The 20,838-nt window shown below is 40.8% G+C and overlaps 1 protein-coding gene across 1 annotated transcript in view; it reads left to right on the forward strand.

Moving 5' to 3' along the window:
• Nucleotides 1-18,608, forward strand: part of vill (villin-like) — a 68,739-nt gene extending 50,131 nt beyond the window's left edge. Inside the window, exons 13-20 of the mRNA XM_041870345.1 lie at nucleotides 3,993-4,151; nucleotides 4,799-4,978; nucleotides 8,284-8,429; nucleotides 13,389-13,533; nucleotides 14,635-14,823; nucleotides 15,101-15,169; nucleotides 16,694-17,029; nucleotides 17,821-18,608. Of these exons, the coding sequence (XP_041726279.1) occupies nucleotides 3,993-4,151; nucleotides 4,799-4,978; nucleotides 8,284-8,429; nucleotides 13,389-13,533; nucleotides 14,635-14,823; nucleotides 15,101-15,169; nucleotides 16,694-17,029; nucleotides 17,821-17,934 (1,338 nt within the window). The 3' untranslated portion in view covers nucleotides 17,935-18,608. The remainder of the gene's footprint in view (nucleotides 1-3,992; nucleotides 4,152-4,798; nucleotides 4,979-8,283; nucleotides 8,430-13,388; nucleotides 13,534-14,634; nucleotides 14,824-15,100; nucleotides 15,170-16,693; nucleotides 17,030-17,820) is intronic.
• The last annotated feature ends 2,230 nt before the right edge of the window (nucleotides 18,609-20,838 follow it).

A 20,838-nucleotide genomic window follows, 5' to 3' on the forward strand; every position in this document is an offset into this window, starting at 1 on the left:
TTAGCCATTTCAGTGAAAAAATGCAATGCTATTGTTTGAGGAGAGTGCAACAAAAAACTGGTTTGATACATTCACCTCTGAAGGTAAATAATGTACTTACATTCAGTAATCTTGCTCTGATTTGTCATCCTAAGGGTCTCAGAGATAAAATGTAGCATAGTTTAGTTTGATAAAATCCATTTTTATATTCAAATGTAGGAACTGGGTTCTACAGTTTGAATCCCTGCTGTCTCTGTCTCCAAACCCACCCCGCCCGGCCATCTAGATCTGTGAAAGTTAGTGTATAAGCAACTGATCCATCATGTATGACATTCCTGGGAGTGTGTAGACTTACATTTTGTATTTTGTATGTTCTCTATGGTTATGTACTTGAAAATGTATCAATTGACCAATTCGGCACATTTGGGCAGACTTGATAAGAAATAGTCCAGTATTGCAATGATTCACTGTATCAATCTGAAAATGTGCATACACACTGCTGCCATCTAGTGGCCAAAATCTAAATTGCGCCTAAACTGCAATATTAAATTGTGGCCTTTCTCTTGCATTTCAAAGATGATGGAACAAAAACAAAACAAAAAACAAATATTTTTTTGTTTGTATTATCTTTTACCAGATCTAATGTGTTATATTCTCCTACATAAATTTCACATTTCTACAAACTTCAAAGTGTTTCCTTTCAAATGGTATCAAGAATATGCATATCCTTGCTTCAGGTCCTGAGCTACAGGCAGTTAGATTTGAGTATGTCATTTTAGGAGGAAATTGAAAAAAAGGGTCAGATCCTTAAGAGGTTAAACACTAGAAGCTGAGACTATTAACCACCAGAAGACTATTAACCACCAGAAGACTATTAACCACCAGAAGACTATTAACCACCAGAAGACTATTAACCACCAGAAGCTGAGACTATTAACCACCAGAAGCTGAGACTATTAACCACCAGAAGACTATTAACCACCAGAAGACTATTAACCACCAGAAGACTATTAACCACCAGAAGCTGAGACTATTAACCACCAGAAGACTATTAACCACCAGAAGACTATTAACCACCAGAAGACTATTAACCACCAGAAGCTGAGACTATTAACCACCAGAAGACTTTAACCACCAGAAGACTATTAACCACCAGAAGACTATTAACCACCAGAAGACTATTAACCACCAGAAGACTATTAACCACCAGAAGACTATTAACCACCAGAAGACTATTAACCACCAGAAGACTATTAACCACCAGAAGCTGAGACTATTAACCACCAGAAGACTATTAACCACCAGAAGACTATTAACCACCAGAAGACTATTAACCACCAGAAGACTATTAACCACCAGAAGACTATTAACCACCAGAAGACTATTAACCACCAGAAGACTATTAACCACCAGAAGACTATTAACCACCAGAAGACTATTAACCACCAGAAGACTATTAACCACCAGAAGACTATTAACCACCAGAAGACTATTAACCACCAGAAGCTGAGACTATTAACCACCAGAAGCTGAGACTATTAACCACCAGAAGCTGAGACTATTAACCACCAGAAGACTATTAACCACCAGAAGACTATTAACCACCAGAAGACTATTAACCACCAGAAGCTGAGACTATTAACCACCAGAAGACTATTAACCACCAGAAGACTATTAACCACCAGAAGACTATTAACCACCAGAAGACTATTAACCACCAGAAGACTATTAACCACCAGAAGACTATTAACCACCAGAAGACTATTAACCACCAGAAGCTGAGACTATTAACCACCAGAAGACTATTAACCACCAGAAGACTATTAACCACCAGAAGACTATTAACCACCAGAAGACTATTAACCACCAGAAGACTATTAACCACCAGAAGCGGAGACTATTAACCACCAGAAGCTGAGACTATTAACCACCAGAAGACTATTAACCACCAGAAGACTATTAACCACCAGAAGACTATTAACCACCAGAAGCTGAGACTATTAACCACCAGAAGACTATTAACCACCAGAAGCTGAGACTATTAACCACCAGAAGCTGACTATTAACCACCAGAAGGAGACTATTAACCACCAGAAGACTATTAACCACCAGAAGACTATTAACCACCAGAAGAGACTATTAACCACCAGAAGCTGAGACTATTAACCACCAGAGGAGACTATTAACCACCAGAAGCGAGACTATTAACCACCAGAAGGAGACTATTAACCACCAGAAGACTACATAACCACCAGAAGAGACTATTAACCACCAGAAGAGACTATTAACCACCAGAAGCTGAGACTATTAACCACCAGAAGGAGACTATTAACCACCAGAAGCTGAGACTATTAACCACCAGAAGACTATTAACCACCAGAAGACTATTAACCACCAGAAGACTATTAACCACCAGAAGCTGAGACTATTAACCACCAGAAGCTGAGACTATTAACCACCAGAAGCTGAGACTATTAACCACCAGAAGCTGAGACTATTAACCACCAGAAGCTGAGACTATTAACCACCAGAAGCTGAGACTATTAACCACCAGAAGCTGAGACTATTAACCACCAGAAGCTGAGACTATTAACCACCAGAAGCTGAGACTATTAACCACCAGAAGCTGAGACTATTAACCACCAGAAGCTGAGACTATTAACCACCAGAAGGAGACTATTAACCACCAGAAGCTGAGACTATTAACCACCAGAAGCTGAGACTATTAACCACCAGAAGCGAGACTATTAACCACCAGAAGCTGAGACTATTAACCACCAGAAGCTGAGACTATTAACCACCAGAAGACTATTAACCACCAGAAGCTGAGACTATTAACCACCAGAAGCTGAGACTATTAACCACCAGAAGCTGAGACTATTAACCACCAGAAGCTGAGACTATTAACCACCAGAAGCTGAGACTATTAACCACCAGAAGCTGAGACTATTAACCACCAGAAGCTGAGACTATTAACCACCAGAAGCTGAGACTATTAACCACCAGAAGCTGAGACTATTAACCACCAGAAGCTGAGACTATTAACCACCAGAAGCTGAGACTATTAACCACCAGAAGCTGAGACTATTAACCACCAGAAGCTGAGACTATTAACCACCAGAAGCTGAGACTATTAACCACCAGAAGCTGAGACTATTAACCACCAGAAGCTGAGACTATTAACCACCAGAAGCTGAGACTATTAACCACCAGAAGCTGAGACTATTAACCACCAGAAGCTGAGACTATTAACCACCAGAAGCTGAGACTATTAACCACCAGAAGCTGAGACTATTAACCACCAGAAGCTGAGACTATTAACCACCAGAAGCTGAGACTATTAACCACCAGAAGCTGAGACTATTAACCACCAGAAGCTGAGACTATTAACCACCAGAAGCTGAGACTATTAACCACCAGAAGCTGAGACTATTAACCACCAGAAGCTGAGACTATTAACCACCAGAAGCTGAGACTATTAACCACCAGAAGCTGAGACTATTAACCACCAGAAGCTGAGACTATTAACCACCAGAAGCTGAGACTATTAACCACCAGAAGCTGAGACTATTAACCACCAGAAGCTGAGACTATTAACCACCAGAAGCTGAGACTATTAACCACCAGAAGCTGAGACTATTAACCACCAGAAGCTGAGACTATTAACCACCAGAAGCTGAGACTATTAACCACCAGAAGCTGAGACTATTAACCACCAGAAGCTGAGACTATTAACCACCAGAAGCTGAGACTATTAACCACCAGAAGCTGAGACTATTAACCACCAGAAGCTGAGACTATTAACCACCAGAAGCTGAGACTATTAACCACCAGAAGCTGAGACTATTAACCACCAGAAGCTGAGACTATTAACCACCAGAAGCTGAGACTATTAACCACCAGAAGCTGAGACTATTAACCACCAGAAGCTGAGACTAGTCAGTTTATAGTTTATTAACCTGTGTGTTGTGCTAGGTGTGTGTGACTGACGTGTGTCTTGGTTTACGGTGCAGGGGCGCCATGCTACCAAGGATGAGATCACAGCGTGTGCCTACCAGGCCGTTGCCCTGGACAACAAGTACAGCGGAGCGCCGGTCCAAGTCAGGGTGGTCATGGGTAAAGAGCCGCGTCACTTCCTGGCCATCTTTAAAGGAAAACTCATCATCTTCGAGGTAAGACGATCTTTCATCTGGTGATGTAGTCCTTCATCTTAAAGGGATAGTTCATCCAAAATCTTATTTTCGGTCACATTTCCCTTTCCTTGAGTTTTGTCTGAAGGTCCATGGTGACAGAATCCACAATAATCCATGATTTACTTCTGTCTACAGCCTGAAGTTAGCATGTTAGCATGGTCAGATTTCATCAGTGGTTCCAGGCGAACCGATGTTAGCAAAGCTGCACTTCAAGCCAAAACTTCCTCCAAAACACTTCAAACTAAGTTCGGTAGAGTCCATAATAATGAAGAACCTGTCCATGTTTTCTTCACCATGGGAATGTTGTTATCTTGGTCTAATGGTCTAATCCTCTGATACTTCCTATGTTTACCCGTCAGTTTTGTTCACATCTGGAAAGCAAACCATGTCGAAGTGCAGCTTTGCTAACATCGGTTCGCCTGATGAAATCTGACAACGCTAACATGCTAACTTCAGGCTGTAGACAGAAGTAAATCATGGATTATTGTGGATTCTGTCACCATGGACCTTCAGACAAAACTCAAGGAAAGGGAAATGTTACCGAAAGTAAGATTTTGGATGAACTATCCCTTTAAGATGAGGGACTATGTGTGTGTGTGTGTGTGTGTGTGTGTGTGTCTGTGCAGGGTGGAACAGGCAGAGCGGGGGTGACTGGCCCAGGTCCAGGAGCCAGACTGTTCCAGGTTCGAGGGACTAATGAGTTGAACACCAAGGCTACTGAGGTCCCAGCCCGCTCCTCATCACTCAACACCAACGATGTCTTCCTGCTAAAAACTGACCACATTATTTATATGTGGTATGGCAAGGTACTGCACTGTTGCCTGTGGTATGACAAGGTTCTACACTGTTCCCTGTAGTATGACACGGTTCTACACTGTTACCTGTAGTATGACAAGGTTCTACACTGTTACCTGTAGTATGACAAGGTTCTACTCTGTTACCTGTGGTATGACAAGGTTATACACTGTTACCTGTGGTATGACAAGGTTATACACTGTTACCTGTGATATCAATCAATCAATCAATCAATTTTATTTTATATAGCCCTTCTTACATCAGCTAATATCTCGAAGTGCTGTACAGAAACCCAGCCTAAAACCCCAAACAGCTAGTAATGCAGGTGTAGAAGCACGGTGGCTAGGAAAAACTCCCTAGAAAGGCGAAAGCCTAGGAAGAAACCTAGAGAGGAACCAGGCTATGAGGGGTGGCCAGTCCTCTTCTGGCTGTGCCGGGTGGAGATTATAACAGAACCATGCCAAGATGTTCAAAAATGTTCATAAGTGACAAGCATGGTCAAATAATAATCAGGAATAAATCTCAGTTGGCTTTTCATAGCCGATCATTAAGAGTTGAAAACAGCAGGTCTGGGACAGGTAGGGGTTCCATAACCGCAGGCAGAACAGTTGAAACTGGAATAGCAGCAAGGCCAGGCGGACTGGGGACAGCAAGGAGTCACCACGGCCGGTAGTCCCGACGTATGGTCCTAGGGCTCAGGTCTCTCAGTTGGCTTTTCATAGCCGATCATTAAAGAGTTGAAAACAGCAGGTCTGGGACAGGTAGGGGTTTCGTAGCCGCAGGCAGAACAGTTGAAACTGGAATAGCAGCAAGGCCAGGCGGACTGGGGACAGCAAGGTGTCATCATGCCCGGTAGTCCTGACGTATGGTCCTAGGGCTCAGGTTCTCAGAGAGAAAGAGAGAACGAGAGAATTAGAGAGAGCATACTTAAATTCACACAGGACACTGGATAAGACAGGAGAAGTACTCCAGGTATAACCAACTAACCCCAGCCCCCGACACATAAACTACTGCAGCATAAATACTGGAGGCTGAGACAGGAGCGGTCCGGAGACACTGTGGCCCCATCCGAAGAAACCCCGGACAGGGCCAAACAGGAAGGATATAACCCCACCCACTCCGCCAAAGCACAGCCCCCGCACCACTAGAGGGATATCCCCAACCACCAACTTACAATCCTGAGACAAGGCCGAGTATAGCCCACAGAGGTCTCCACCACAGCACAAACCAAGGGGGGCGCCAACCCAGACAGGAAGATCACGTCAGTAACTCAACCCACTCAAGTGACGCACCCTCCCAGGGACGGCATGAAAGAGCACCAGCAAGCCAGTGACTCAGCCCCTGCAACAGGGTTAGAGGCAGAGAACCCCAGTGGAGAGGGGAACCGGCCCGGCAGAGACAGCAAGGGCTGTTCGTTGCTCCAGCCTTTCCGTTCACCTTCACACTCCTGGGCCAGACTACACTCAATCATATGACCTACTGAAGAGATAAGTCTTCAGTAAAGACTTAAAGGTTGAGACCGAGTCTGCGTCTCTCACATGGGTAGGCAGACTGTTCCATAAAAATGGAGATCTATAGGAGAAAGCCCTGCCTCCCGCTGTTTGCTTAGAAATTCTAGGGACAATTAGGAGGCCTGCGTCTTGTGACCGTAGCGTACGTATTGATATGACAAGGTTCTACACTGTTCCCTGTGGTATGACAAGGTTCTACTCTATTACCTGTGGTATGACAAGGTTCTACACTGTTACCTGTGATATGACAAGGTTCTACAATGTTCCCTGTAGTATGACAAGGTTCTACACTGTTCCCTGTAGTATGACAAGGTTCTACACTGTTACCTGTAGTATGACAAGGTTCTACACTGTTACCTGTAGTATGACAAGGTTCTGCACTGTTACCTGTAGTATGACAAGGTTCTACACTGTTACCTGTGGTATGACAAGGTTCTACACTGTTCCCTGTGGTATGACAAGGTTCTACTCTATTACCTGTAGTATGACAAGGTTCTACACTGTTCCCTGTAGTATGACAATGTTCTACTCTGTTACCTGTGATATGACAAGGTTCTACACTGTTCCCTGTGGTATGACAAGGTTCTACACTGTTCCCTGTAGTATGACAAGGTTCTACACTGTTCCCTGTAGTATGACAAGGTTCTACACTGTTACCTGTGATATGACAAGGTACGATGTTTGACAGGGATTATACAATGGGTGGGTCTAATCCTGAATGCTGATTGGATAAAACCGCATTCCAGCCATTGTGTATTCCACAAGTTACCACCGGCTAAATCTGTGACGTTAAAATCCTATTTACTCTGTTCCATCTGACTGCGCAATCCACTGTCTCCTCAGCCCAGCCAGGCAATTTATAAACTTGATCTCCACTATAAAAAGCATCTAGACATTATCTCACATTTCTTTTAGACTAACATTTCGTTTTCAACAGCGGAGATTTGTATAGACCTTTCTGTCTGTTTTCCGACATTTGCAACATTGTTTAAATATTCAACTTCGATCTCAGTAATGAACGTGTTGTAGTCGGGACGAGACGGACAGACAGCGTTTCTCAGCCAGTCAAAATCATGAATCATCTGGCATCATTTTTATTGGATATATACAGTGGGGAGAACAAGTATTTGATACACTGCCGATTTTTTTTGCAATAAAATGCAAATTAATTACTTAAAAATCATACAATGTGATTTTCTGGATTTTTGTTACAGACCTCTACATGCTTTGTAAGTAGGAAAACCTGCAAAATCGGCAGTGTATCAAATACTTGTTCTGCCCACTGCACAAGGAAATGTCAATTGAAAAAAAGTAAAACGAAATGAAGTGCAGCTAGTTTGCAGTCTTTCCAGCTTCAGTTTGAAGTGATTGTGTTACTGTAGCTGTGTTGTTGGCTAGCTCCTCTGAACAACCGTGTCCTGATGAGTGAGCACATTTTCTATGCCAGGCGAACTCGCACCTCATTAGCTCATTGTTATGGATGTATCCAAATAAATGTCACTAGAAAACAGCCTAAACAAGTGCAAATGCGACTACTTTGCTGTTATTCTGGCTGCACTTTTTGACGTAACTGTAAGTTAGCCGTATTTGGCTAGCTAGCAAGAAATGGATAAGAACGTTGCCAGCCAGTAAGGCAATGGAACATCAAGAACGAACGACTGGGTTGCGTCCATAGATACAGAAAAAAAGACTGAACGATTGGGTCGCGTCTCTGGCAACCGAACCGATAGAACGAACGACCAGCCGGCTTTCATGTGTCTGTATTGTATCTGACATGTACCTGTATGTTCCATGTTCTGTCTCAGGGTTGTAGTGGTGATGAGAGAGAGATGGCAAAGGCGGTGTCAGACGTTCTGTCCAGGCAGGATAAACAGGTTGTTACGGAGGGACAGGAGCCTGCTGAGTTTTGGGTGGCTCTGGGAGGGAAGGCCCCCTACGCCTGCGACAAGAGGTACACACACACTGATGACACGGTACACACACACTGCTGACACGGTATACACAGACTGATGACACGGTATACACAGACTGATCATAGTAGAACTAGGATGATACTATAACTAGGATGATACTATAACTAGGATGATACTAGGGTGATACTATAACTAGGATGATACTATAACTAGGATGATACTAGGGTGATACTATAACTAGGATGATACTAGGGTGATACTATAACTAGGATGACACTATACCTAGGATGATACTATAACTAGGATGATACTATAACTAGGATGATACTATAACTAGGATGATACTATAACTAGGATGATACTATAACTAGGGTGATACTATAACTAGGATGATACTATAACTAGGATGATACTATAACTAGGATGATACTAGGGTGATACTATAACTAGGATGATACTATAACTAGGATGATACTAGGGTGATACTATAACTAGGATGACACTATAACTAGGATGATACTATAACTAGGATGATACTAGGGTGATACTATAACTAGGATGACACTATAACTAGGATGATACTATAACTAGGATGATACTATAACTAGGGTGATACTATAACTAGGATGATACTAGGGTGATACTATAACTAGGATGACACTATAACTAGGATGATACTATAACTAGGATGATACTATAACTAGGATGATACTATAACTAGGATGATACTATAACTAGGATGATACTATAACTAGGACGACACTATAACTAGGATGATACTATAACTAGAATGATACTATAACTAGGATGATACTATAACTAGGATGACACTATAACTAGGATGATACTATAACTAGGATGATACTATAACTAGGATGACACTATAACTAGGATGATACTATAACTAGGGTGATACTATAACTAGGATGATACTATAACTAGGGTGATACTATAACTAGGATGATACTATAACTAGGGTGATACTATAACTAGGATGATACTATAACTAGGATGATACTATAACTAGGATGATACTATAACTAGGGTGATACTATAACTAGGATGATACTATAACTAGGATGATACTATAGGATGATACTATAACTAGGATGATACTATAACTAGGATGATACTATAACTAGGATGACACTATAACTAGGATGACACTATAACTAGGGTGATACTATAACTAGGATGATACTATAACTAGGATGATACTATAACTAGGATGATACTATAACTAGGATGATACTATAACTAGGATGATACTATAACTAGGATGACACTATAACTAGGGTGATACTATAACTAGGGTGATACTATAACTAGGATGATACTATAACTAGGATGATACTATAACTAGGATGATACTATAACTAGGATGATACTATAACTAGGATGATACTAGGATGATACTATAACTAGGATGATACTATAACTAGGATGATACTATAACTAGGATGATACTATAACTAGGATGATACTAGGATGATACTATAACTAGGATGATACTATAACTAGGATGATACTATAACTAGGATGATACTATAACTAGGGTGATACTATAACTAGGATGATACTATAACTAGGATGATACTATAACTAGGATGATACTATAACTAGGATGATACTAGGATGATACTATAACTAGGATGATACTATAACTAGGATGATACTATAACTAGGATGATACTATAACTAGGATGATACTATAACTAGGATGACACTATAACTAGGATGATACTATAACTAGGATGATACTATAACTAGGATGATACTATAACTAGGATGATACTATAACTAGGATGACACTATAACTAGGATGACACTATAACTAGGATGATACTATAACTAGGATGATACTATAACTAGGATGATACTATAACTAGGATGATACTATAACTAGGATGATACTATAACTAGGATGATACTATAACTAGGATGACACTATAACTAGGATGACACTATAACTAGGATGATACTATAACTAGGATGATACTATACCTAGGATGATACTATAACTAGGATGATACTATAACTAGGATGACACTATAACTAGGATGATACTATAACTAGGATGATACTATAACTAGGATGATACTATAACTAGGATGATACTATAACTAGATGATACTATAACTAGGATGATACTATAACTAGGATGATACTATAACTAGGATGATACTATAACTAGGATGATACTATAACTAGGATGACACTATAACTAGGATGATACTATAACTAGGATGATACTATAGGATGATACTATAACTAGGATGATACTATAACTAGGATGATACTATAACTAGGATGATACTATAACTAGGATGATACTATAACTAGGATGATACTATAGGATGATACTATAACTAGGATGATACTATAACTAGGATGATACTATAACTAGGATGATACTATAACTAGGATGATACTATAGGATGATACTATAACTAGGATGATACTATAACTAGGATGATACTATAACTAGGATGATACTATAGGATGATACTATAACTAGGATGACACTATAACTAGGATGATACTATAACTAGGATGATACTATAACTAGGATGATACTATAACTAGGATGATACTATAACTAGGATGATACTATAGGATGATACTATAACTAGGATGATACTATAACTAGGATGACACTATAACTAGGGTGATACTATAACTAGGATGATACTATAACTAGGATGATACTATAACTAGGATGATACTATAACTAGGATGATACTATAGGATGATACTATAACTAGGATGATACTATAACTAGGATGATACTATAACTAGGATGATACTATAGGATAATACTATAACTAGGATGATACTATAACTAGGATGATACTATAACTAGGATGATACTATAACTAGGATGATACTATAACTAGGATGATACTATAGGATGATACTATAACTAGGATGATACTATAACTAGGATGACACTATAACTAGGGTGATACTATAACTAGGATGATACTATTACTAGGATGATACTATAACTAGGATGATACTATAACTAGGATGATACTATAGGATGATACTATAACTAGGATGATACTATAACTAGGATGATACTATAACTAGGATGATACTATAGGATGATACTATAACTAGGATGATACTATAACTAGGATGACACTATAACTAGGATGATACTATAACTAGGATGATACTATAACTAGTTTGATACTATAACTAGGATTATACTATAACTAGGATGATACTATAACTAGGATGATACTATAGGATGATACTATAACTAGGATGATACTATAACTAGGATGACACTATAACTAGGATGATACTATAACTAGGATGATACTATAACTAGGATGATACTATAACTAGGATGATACTAGGATGATACTATAACTAGGATGACACTATAACTAGGATGATACTATAACTAGGATGATACTATAACTAGGATGATACTAGGATGATACTATAACTAGGATGACACTATAACTAGGATGATACTATAACTAGGATGATACTATAACTAGGATGATACTATAACTAGGATGATACTATAGGATGATACTATAACTAGGATGATACTATAACTAGGATGATACTATAACTAGGATGACACTATAACTAGGATGACACTATAACTAGGATGATACTATAACTAGGATGATACTATAACTATGGTGATACTATAACTAGGGTGATACTATAACTAGGATGATACTATAACTAGGATGATACTATAACTAGGATGATACTATAACTAGGATGATACTATAACTAGGATGATACTATAGGATGATACTATAACTAGGATGATACTATAACTAGGATGACACTATAACTAGGGTGATACTGTAACTAGGATGATACTATAACTAGGATGATACTATAACTAGGATGATACTATAACTAGGATGATACTATAGGATGATACTATAACTAGGATGATACTATAACTAGGATGATACTATAACTAGGATGATACTATAACTAGGATGATACTATAGGAAGATACTATAACTAGGATGATACTATAACTAGGATGATACTATAACTAGGGTGATACTATAACTAGGATGATACTATAACTAGGATGACACTATAACTAGGATGATACTATAACTAGGATGATACTATAACTAGGATGATACTATAACTAGGATGACACTATAACTAGGATGATACTATAACTAGGATGATACTATAACTAGTTTGATACTATAACTAGGATGATACTATAACTAGGATGATACTATAGGATGATACTATAACTAGGATGATACTATAACTAGGATGATACTATAACTAGGATGACACTATAACTAGGATGATACTATAACTAGGATGATACTATAACTAGTTTGATACTATAACTAGGATGATACTATAACTAGGATGATACTATAACTAGGATGACACTATAACTAGGATGATACTATAACTAGGATGATACTATAACTAGGATGATACTATAGGATGATACTATAGGATGATACTATAACTAGGATGATACTATAACTAGGATGATACTATAACTAGGATGATACTATAACTAGGATGATACTATAACTAGGGTGATACTATAACTAGGATGATACTATAACTAGGATGATACAATAACTAGGATGACACTATAACTAGGATGATACTATAACTAGGGTGATACTATAACTAGGATGATACTATAACTAGGATGATACTATAACTAGGATGATACTATAACTAGGATGATACTAGGATGACACTATAACTAGGATGATACTAGGGTGATACTATAACTAGGATGATACTATAACTAGGATGACACTATAACTACGATGATACTATAACTAGGATGATACTATAACTAGGGTGATACTATAACTAGGGTGATACTATAACTAGGACCTAGAGTTTTCATGGTCAGGTCCCTCTTGCAATATCTTTAGATGTAAGCCTGCTATTGATCAGTCTATCGTTCTGAACATCAAATGCTGTCATGTGACAATGTGACATCACATCCTGTCTGTCAGACTGCAGAAGGAGGAGCCGACCCACAGCCCTCGGTTGTTTGAATGCTCCAATCAGACGGGTCGGTTCAGGATGACAGAGGTGCAGGACTTGGCTCAGGAGGACCTGGACCAGGATGATGTCATGCTGCTGGACACCTGGGAGGAGGTGAGGGTCAGGGGTCATCACTATGGTTACCTGGGAGGAGGTGAGGGGTCAGGGGCCATCACTATGGTTACTTGGGAGGAGGTGAGGGGTCAGGGTTCATCACTATGGTTACTTGAGAGGAGGTGAGGGGTCAGGGGTCATCACTATGGTTACCTGGGAGAAGATGAGGGGTCAGGGGTCATCACTATGGTTACCTGGGAGGAGGTGAGGGGTCAGGGGCCATCACTATGGTTACCTGGGAGGAGGTGAGGGGTCAGGGGTCATCACTATGGTTACCTGGGAGAAGATGAGGGGTCAGGGGTCATCACTATGGTTACCTGGGAGGAGGTGAGGGGTCAGGGGCCATCACTATGGTTACCTGGGAGGAGGTGAGGGATCAGAGGCAATCACTATGGTTACCTGGGAGGAGGTGAGGGATCAGGGGCCATCACTATGGTTACCTGGGAGGAGGTGAGGGGTCAGGGGTCATCACTATGGTTACCTGGGAGGAGTTGAGGATCAGGGGTCATCACTATGGTTACCTGGGAGGAGAGTGAGGTGTCAGGGGCCATAGTATGAAAATGTATGCACTCACTAACTGTAAGTTGCTCTGGATAAGAGCGTCTGCTAAATGACTCACTAACTGTAAGTTGCTCTGGATAAGAGCGTCTGCTAAATGACTAAAATGTAAAAAACTGTAAATAACTGTGGTTACCTGGGAGGAGGTGAGGGGCCTCCTGTAGCTCAGTTGGTAGAGCATAGCGCTTGCAACGCCAGGGTTGTGGGTTCGATTCCCACGGGGGGCCAGTATGAAAAATGTATGCACTCACTAACTGTATGTCGCTCTGGATAAGAGCGTCTGCTAAATGACTAAAATGTAAATGTCATGGGTCATCACTATGGTTACCTGGGAGGAGGTGAGGGGTCATTAACAGGGTCATGGGACCTGGGCTCAGTCAAATCCCCTGGTAACATATACATACAGTAGTTGATGAGGCAAGGATCCACATTCCAGTAGAGTTCTCATGTAGAGCATGATCATAAAGCCCAGTTCAGTTCAGGTGAACCATATCATCATTACCACTGAATAACCCTGACTCCATACCTGTCCAATCCCGTCAGATCTTCCTGTGGATTGGCAGGTCTGCCAACGAATATGAGACCAAGGAAGCGTGTAACAGTGCTCTAGAATACCTGAGGACCCACCCAGCGGGGCGGGACCCTGACACACCCATCATCTCCGTCAAACAGGGCTACGAGCCGCCAACCTTCACCGGATGGTTCAACGCATGGGACCCTCACAAGTGGAGCGTGAGTAGGGCTGGGATACCATACCAGCCATCACCACTAGAGGGAATACTGGAGGAACTGGTAGAAATGTGATTGGATGTGGTTTATTGAATAACTTCACCAAAGTGAATTTAATTTATTAGGGGAAGAGGATTCGAGTCAATCTGTGTTTGTAAATGTGTTCTGTGCATGTACTTACAGTCAGGTAGAGTTTTAATAAATTGATTTATGATTCTTAACATGATGATCACAGACCAAACTGGTGTTAACAGACTCGTGGATCTTCTCTTCTCAACAGGGAGGATCCTCCTATGAGGAAATGAAACAAAAGCTGGGCGATGTTTCGACTATCTCTCAGATTACTGTAGTAAGTGATTCACTAACAAACTCTAAAAATAATGAAGTTAATAACTCAACCAAGTAACAAAAATAACCATTAACCACCTTTATTGTCATTATGAAGTCTAACCTTTGCATGCATCAAACATGCATGATTGTAACTGAAGAAACATGAATTTACATATTTTCTAAATCATCCAACCAGCTTTCACCTGTTAGAGTGGATATCACCTGTTAGAGTGGATATCACCTGTTAGAGTGGATATCACCTGTTAGAGTGGATATCACCTGTTAGAGTGGATATCACCTGTTAGAGTGGATATCAGCTCTTAGAGTGGATATCACCTGTTAGAGTGGATATCAGTTGTTAGAGTGGATATCACCTGTTAGAGTGGATATCACCTGTTAGAGTGGATATCACCTGTTAGAGTGGATATCACCTGTTAGAGTGGATATCAGCTCTTAGAGTGGATATCACCTGTTAGAGTGGATATCAGTTGTTAGAGTGGATATCACCTGTTAGAGTGGATATCAGTTGTTAGAGTGGATATAACCTGTTAGAGTGGATATCAGCTCTTAGAGTGGATATCACCTGTTAGAGTGGATATCAGTTGTTAGAGTGGATATCAGCTGTTAGAGTGGATATCAGTTGTTAGAGTGGATATCACCTGTTAGAGTGGATATCAGCTCTTAGAGTGGATATCACCTGTTAGAGTGGATATCAGTTGTTAGAGTGGATATCACCTGTTAGAATGGATATCACCTGTTAGAGTGGATATCACCTGTTAGAGTGGATATCAGTTGTTAGAGTGGATATCACCTGTTAGAGTGGATATCACCTGTTAGAGTGGATATCAGCTCTTAGAGTGGATATCAGCTGTTAGAGTGGATATCAGTTGTTAGAGTGGATATCACCTGTTAGAGTGGATATCAGTTGTTAGAGTGGATATCACCTGTTAGAGTGGATATCAGTTGTTAGAGTGGATATCACCTGTTAGAGTTGATATCACCTGTTAGAGTGGATATCACCTGTTAGAGTGGATATCAGCTGTTAGAGTGGATATCAGTTGTTAGAGTGGATATCACCTGTTAGAGTGGATATCAGTTGTTAGAGTGATATCAGTTGTTAGAGTGGATATCAGTTGTTAGAGTGGATATCACCTGTTAGAGTGGATATCACCTGTTAGAGTGGATATCAGTTGTTAGAGTGGATATCACCTGTTAGAGTGGATATCAGCTGTTAGAGTGGATATCAGTTGTTAGAGTGGATATCACCTGTTAGAGTGGATATCAGTTGTTAGAGTGGATATCACCTGTTAGAGTGGATATCACCTGTTAGAGTGGATATCACCTGTTAGAGTGGATATCAGCTCTTAGAGTGGATATCACCTGTTAGAGTGGATATCAGTTGTTAGAGTGGATATCACCTGTTAGAGTGGATATCAGTTGTTAGAGTGGATATCAGCTGTTAGAGTGGATATCATCTTTCATCTGTTAGGTTAGCTGATATCAGTATTTTAATCTCAGTCATCCTCTTGTTCCGTGTTTGTAGAATCTGAACAACACAGACCTGAATCAGGGTTCTGCTGGGGGCGGTAGTGGATACAGCGCTCCAGGAGGCCCAGCCCAGTTCAGCTCTCCCCCATCCTACAAGCCCCCCCTTGGGACAGGAGGAGGCTCCTTTGGTCCCTCCAGCCCAGCCACCCCTGGAGGTCAGAAATGCCTGTCCACCAACTTCAGCACTACGCTGTCCCCCACCCTGTCCTCACCCTCCCTGGGCCCCTCCACCACCCCGGCCCCCAGGACTGGAGAGTACCTGGACCCTGAGCTGCTGCTCAACAAGAGCCCCAAGGAGCTGCCCCAGGGAGTGGACCCCAGCAGGAGAGAGGTGATGATGCTATGATGAAATAGTCCAGCTGAGACTCTATCGTATAGCAGGTTATTAGGGGAATGGTAATCTCTCGTGGACAGATGAAACGGTGAGAATATGTCTATGCTCACGTAGAACTATGTAATTACGACCAGCAGTAGTTCTTGGTTTTGATCATTGATTATTTGGACAAATCAGGATTGGGCGAAGGTGGTTCTTAAACTGGTGCAGTGATCTTCAAGCCTGTGTGCAGCTGATAAATGGTTTCCACAGCCACAAAGTCAATATTGGCTATATCATTACAATTCAGGAAAACAAAAATGCCATTTTTGGCCATGATAAACACGGGTGAAATTAGCGGAAGGGATGGGTTTGGCCTAGAGTTTCCATTTGCGAGGGAGGAGACTGATTGTTAATTAACCATTAACAATCACAATTGTTAATGGTTAATTAATTAACGTTAATCGTTAACTTCCCCCCAGAAGTAAAAGAGGAAATGACAATCTTTCGCGAAATACTTTTACTTCTGGGGAACCGAGATTAGTGTAATGGTGTTGAACTGACAGCAGGGGTCAGCAAGGGTCAGCATAACACATACAGTACCTCTCTTTCTAACTATGTTTCTCTCTCTCTCTCTCTGTCTCTGTCTCTCTCTCTCTCTCTCTCTCTCTCTCTGTCTCTGTCTCTCTCTCTCTCTCTCTCTCTCTCTCGCTCTCTCTCTCTCTCTCTCTCTCTCTCTCTCTCTCTCTCTCTCTCTCTCTCTTTCTCTCTCTTTCTCTCGCTCACTCTCTCTCTCTCTCCGTTGTCAGGACTATCTCTCTGATGTGGATCTGGAGAACCTGCTGGGTTGTTCTCGGTCTGGTTTCCAGCGGCTGCCCAAGTGGCGGCAGAACGACCTGAAGAAGAAGGCGGGCCTGTTCTGAGTGGGCGGAGTCAGTCAGTCAGGGATGACATCAGGACATAGCTTATTAGAGTTGAAAATGTTCCTTGATTGTGTTAAAGTTGTTTTGAAGTTGAGAGAGAGAGAGAGAGAGAATGTTTTTTAAATGGTTTTTCAACAGAACAGTGTAGAAGTGGCAGCAACATGCTGAACTGAAGACCTGGAACAGAGACACTGTGCTGAACTGTGAGAACAACTCACAACAAAGATGCCAAAATTTTTCAAATCCAAGATGGATGCACTGTACAGAAGTGTACTTCATACATACTTCAGCTGAATTTGTGCTATGCTTGATTACTAACAGTAAGTTACGAGCAGTAAAATAACTTTTTTTGTTTTTAGTCTCTTTAAAAAAGACATTATTTATTGAACAATTGAACAAACCATGCCCAGTCCTTCATCGATATGTTCTATATGCTGAACAGAAGAAATAGCAGGACGGTGTCTTTTTTTAACTTTAATTAAATCGAGGAACATTTCTTAAATTTTTATCTTATGATCAGTTTCTATTTTTGTTATATTTGCTCTACTTTTCAATGATGAGTTATGATTTTAAAACCGTTTTTTTAAATGTATTTTCTAACAATCAAACATAATGAACAAACCCTCTCAAAATCACACAGCTAATTATCATAAAGCTAATTATCATAAAGCTAATTATCATAAAGCCTCTAATAATAAAACAATATACAATCAAATCTCTGATTCAAATTCTTCTTTTACTCAAGAGCTTGTGCAAATGAGGTTTAGTGAAAAATGACAAAGGAATATTGCAATATACAGTGCCTTCGGAAAGCATTCAGACCCCTTGACCTTTTCCACATTTTGTTACGTTACAGCCTTATTCTAAAATTGATTACATTGTATTTTTTCCTCATCAGTATTCACACAATATCCCATAATGACAACGCAAAAATAGGTTTTTATAAATTTTTGCAAAAATATTACAAATAAAAAATTTAAATATCACATTAATATAAGTATTCAGACCATTTACTCAGTACTTTGTTGAAGCACCTTTGGCAGCAATTACAGCCTTGAGTCTTCTTGGGTATGATGCTACAAGCTTGGCACACCTGTATTTGGGGAGTTACTCCCATTCTTCTCTGCAGATCCTCTCAAGCTCTGTCAGGTTGGAGGGGGAGAATCGCTGCACAGCTATTTTCAGGTCTCTCCAGAGATGTTCGATCGGGTTGAAGTCCGTGCTCTGGCTGGGCCACTCAAGGACATTCAGAGACTTGTTCCGAAGCCACTCCTGCGTTGGCTTGGCTGTGTGTTTAGGGTCGTTGTCCTGTTGGAAGGTGAACCTTCGCCCCAGTCTGAGGTCCTGAGTGCTCTGGAGCAGGTTTTCTTCAAGGATCGCTCTGTACTTTGCTCCGTTCATCTTTGCCTTGATCCTGACTAGTCTCCCTGTCCCTGCCACTGAAAAACATCCCCACAGCATGATGCTGCCACCACCATGCTTCACCGTAGGGATGGTGCCAGGTTTCCTCCAGACGTGACACTTGGCATTCAGGCCAAAGAGTTCAATCTTGGTTTCATCAGACCAGAGAATCTTGTTTCTCATGGTCTGAGAGTCTTTAGGGGCCTTTTGGCAAACTCCAAGCGGGCTGTCATGTGCCTTTTACTGAGGAGTGGCTTCCGTCTACCCACTCCAACATAAAGGCCTAATTGGTGGAGTGCTGCAGAGATGGTTGTCCTTCTGGAAGTTTCTCCCATCTCAGAGGAACTCTAGAGCTCTGTCAGAGTGACCATTGGGTTCTTGGTCACCTCCCTGACCAAGGCCCTTCTCCCCCGATTGCTCAGTTTGGTCGGGCGGCCAGCTCTAGGAAGAGCCTTGGTGGTTCTAAACTTCTTCTATTTTAAGAATGATGAAGGCCACTGTGTTCTTGGGGACTTTCAATGCTGCAGACATTTTCTGGGACCCTTCCCCAGATCTGTGCCTCGACACTAAATCCTGTCTCGGAGGTCTACAGACAATTCCTTCGACCTCATGACTTGGTTTGTGTTCTGACATGCACTGTGAACTGTTGGACCTTATATAGACAGGTGTGTGCCTTTCCAAATCATGTCCAATCAATTTAATTTACCACAGGTGGACTCCAATCAAGTTGTAGAAACATCTCAAGGATGATCAATGGAAACAGGATGCACCTGAGTCTCATAGCAAAGGGTCTGAATACTTATGTAAATAAAGTATTTCTGTTATACATTTTTAATACATTTGCAAAAATTTATAAGAAACTGTTTTTGCTTTGTCATTATGGGGTATTGTGTGTAGACTGATGAGGATTTCCTTTAATTTAATACATATTTAGAATAAGGCTGTAATGTAACAAAATGTGGAAGAAGTCAAGGGGTCTGAATACTTTCCAAATGCACTGTCTACAACTCCATAATGTCTTTGTATTCTGATGTCTCCTGTTATATTGTTACTCAGCTGATATTAAGAGAAGAGTGTTAGCTGATATTAAGATTTGGACTCCAGACCAAAGGACATTGCTCGTCTCTTCTTCTTATTGGTGTCCTTTAGTAGTGGTTTCTTTGCAGCAATTCGACCATGAAGGCCTGATTCACACAGTCCCCTCTGAACAGTTGATGTTGAGATGTGTCTGTTACTTGAACTCTGTGAAGCATTTATTTGGGCTGTAATTTCTGAGGCTGGTAACTCTAATGAACTTATCCTCTGCGGCAGAGGTAACTCTGGGTCTTCCGTTCCTGTGGCGGTCCTCATGAGAGCCAGTTTCCTCATAGCGCTTCATGGTTTTTACAACTGCACTTGAAGAAACTTTCAAAATTCTTGAACTGTTCCGTATTGACTGACCTTCATGTCTTAAAGTAATGTTGGACTGTCATTTCTCTTTGCTTATTTGAGCTGTTCTTGCCA

This window comes from Coregonus clupeaformis, chromosome 7 (genome assembly GCF_020615455.1).
Source record: "Coregonus clupeaformis isolate EN_2021a chromosome 7, ASM2061545v1, whole genome shotgun sequence".
NCBI classification, from domain to species: domain Eukaryota; kingdom Metazoa; phylum Chordata; class Actinopteri; order Salmoniformes; family Salmonidae; genus Coregonus; species Coregonus clupeaformis.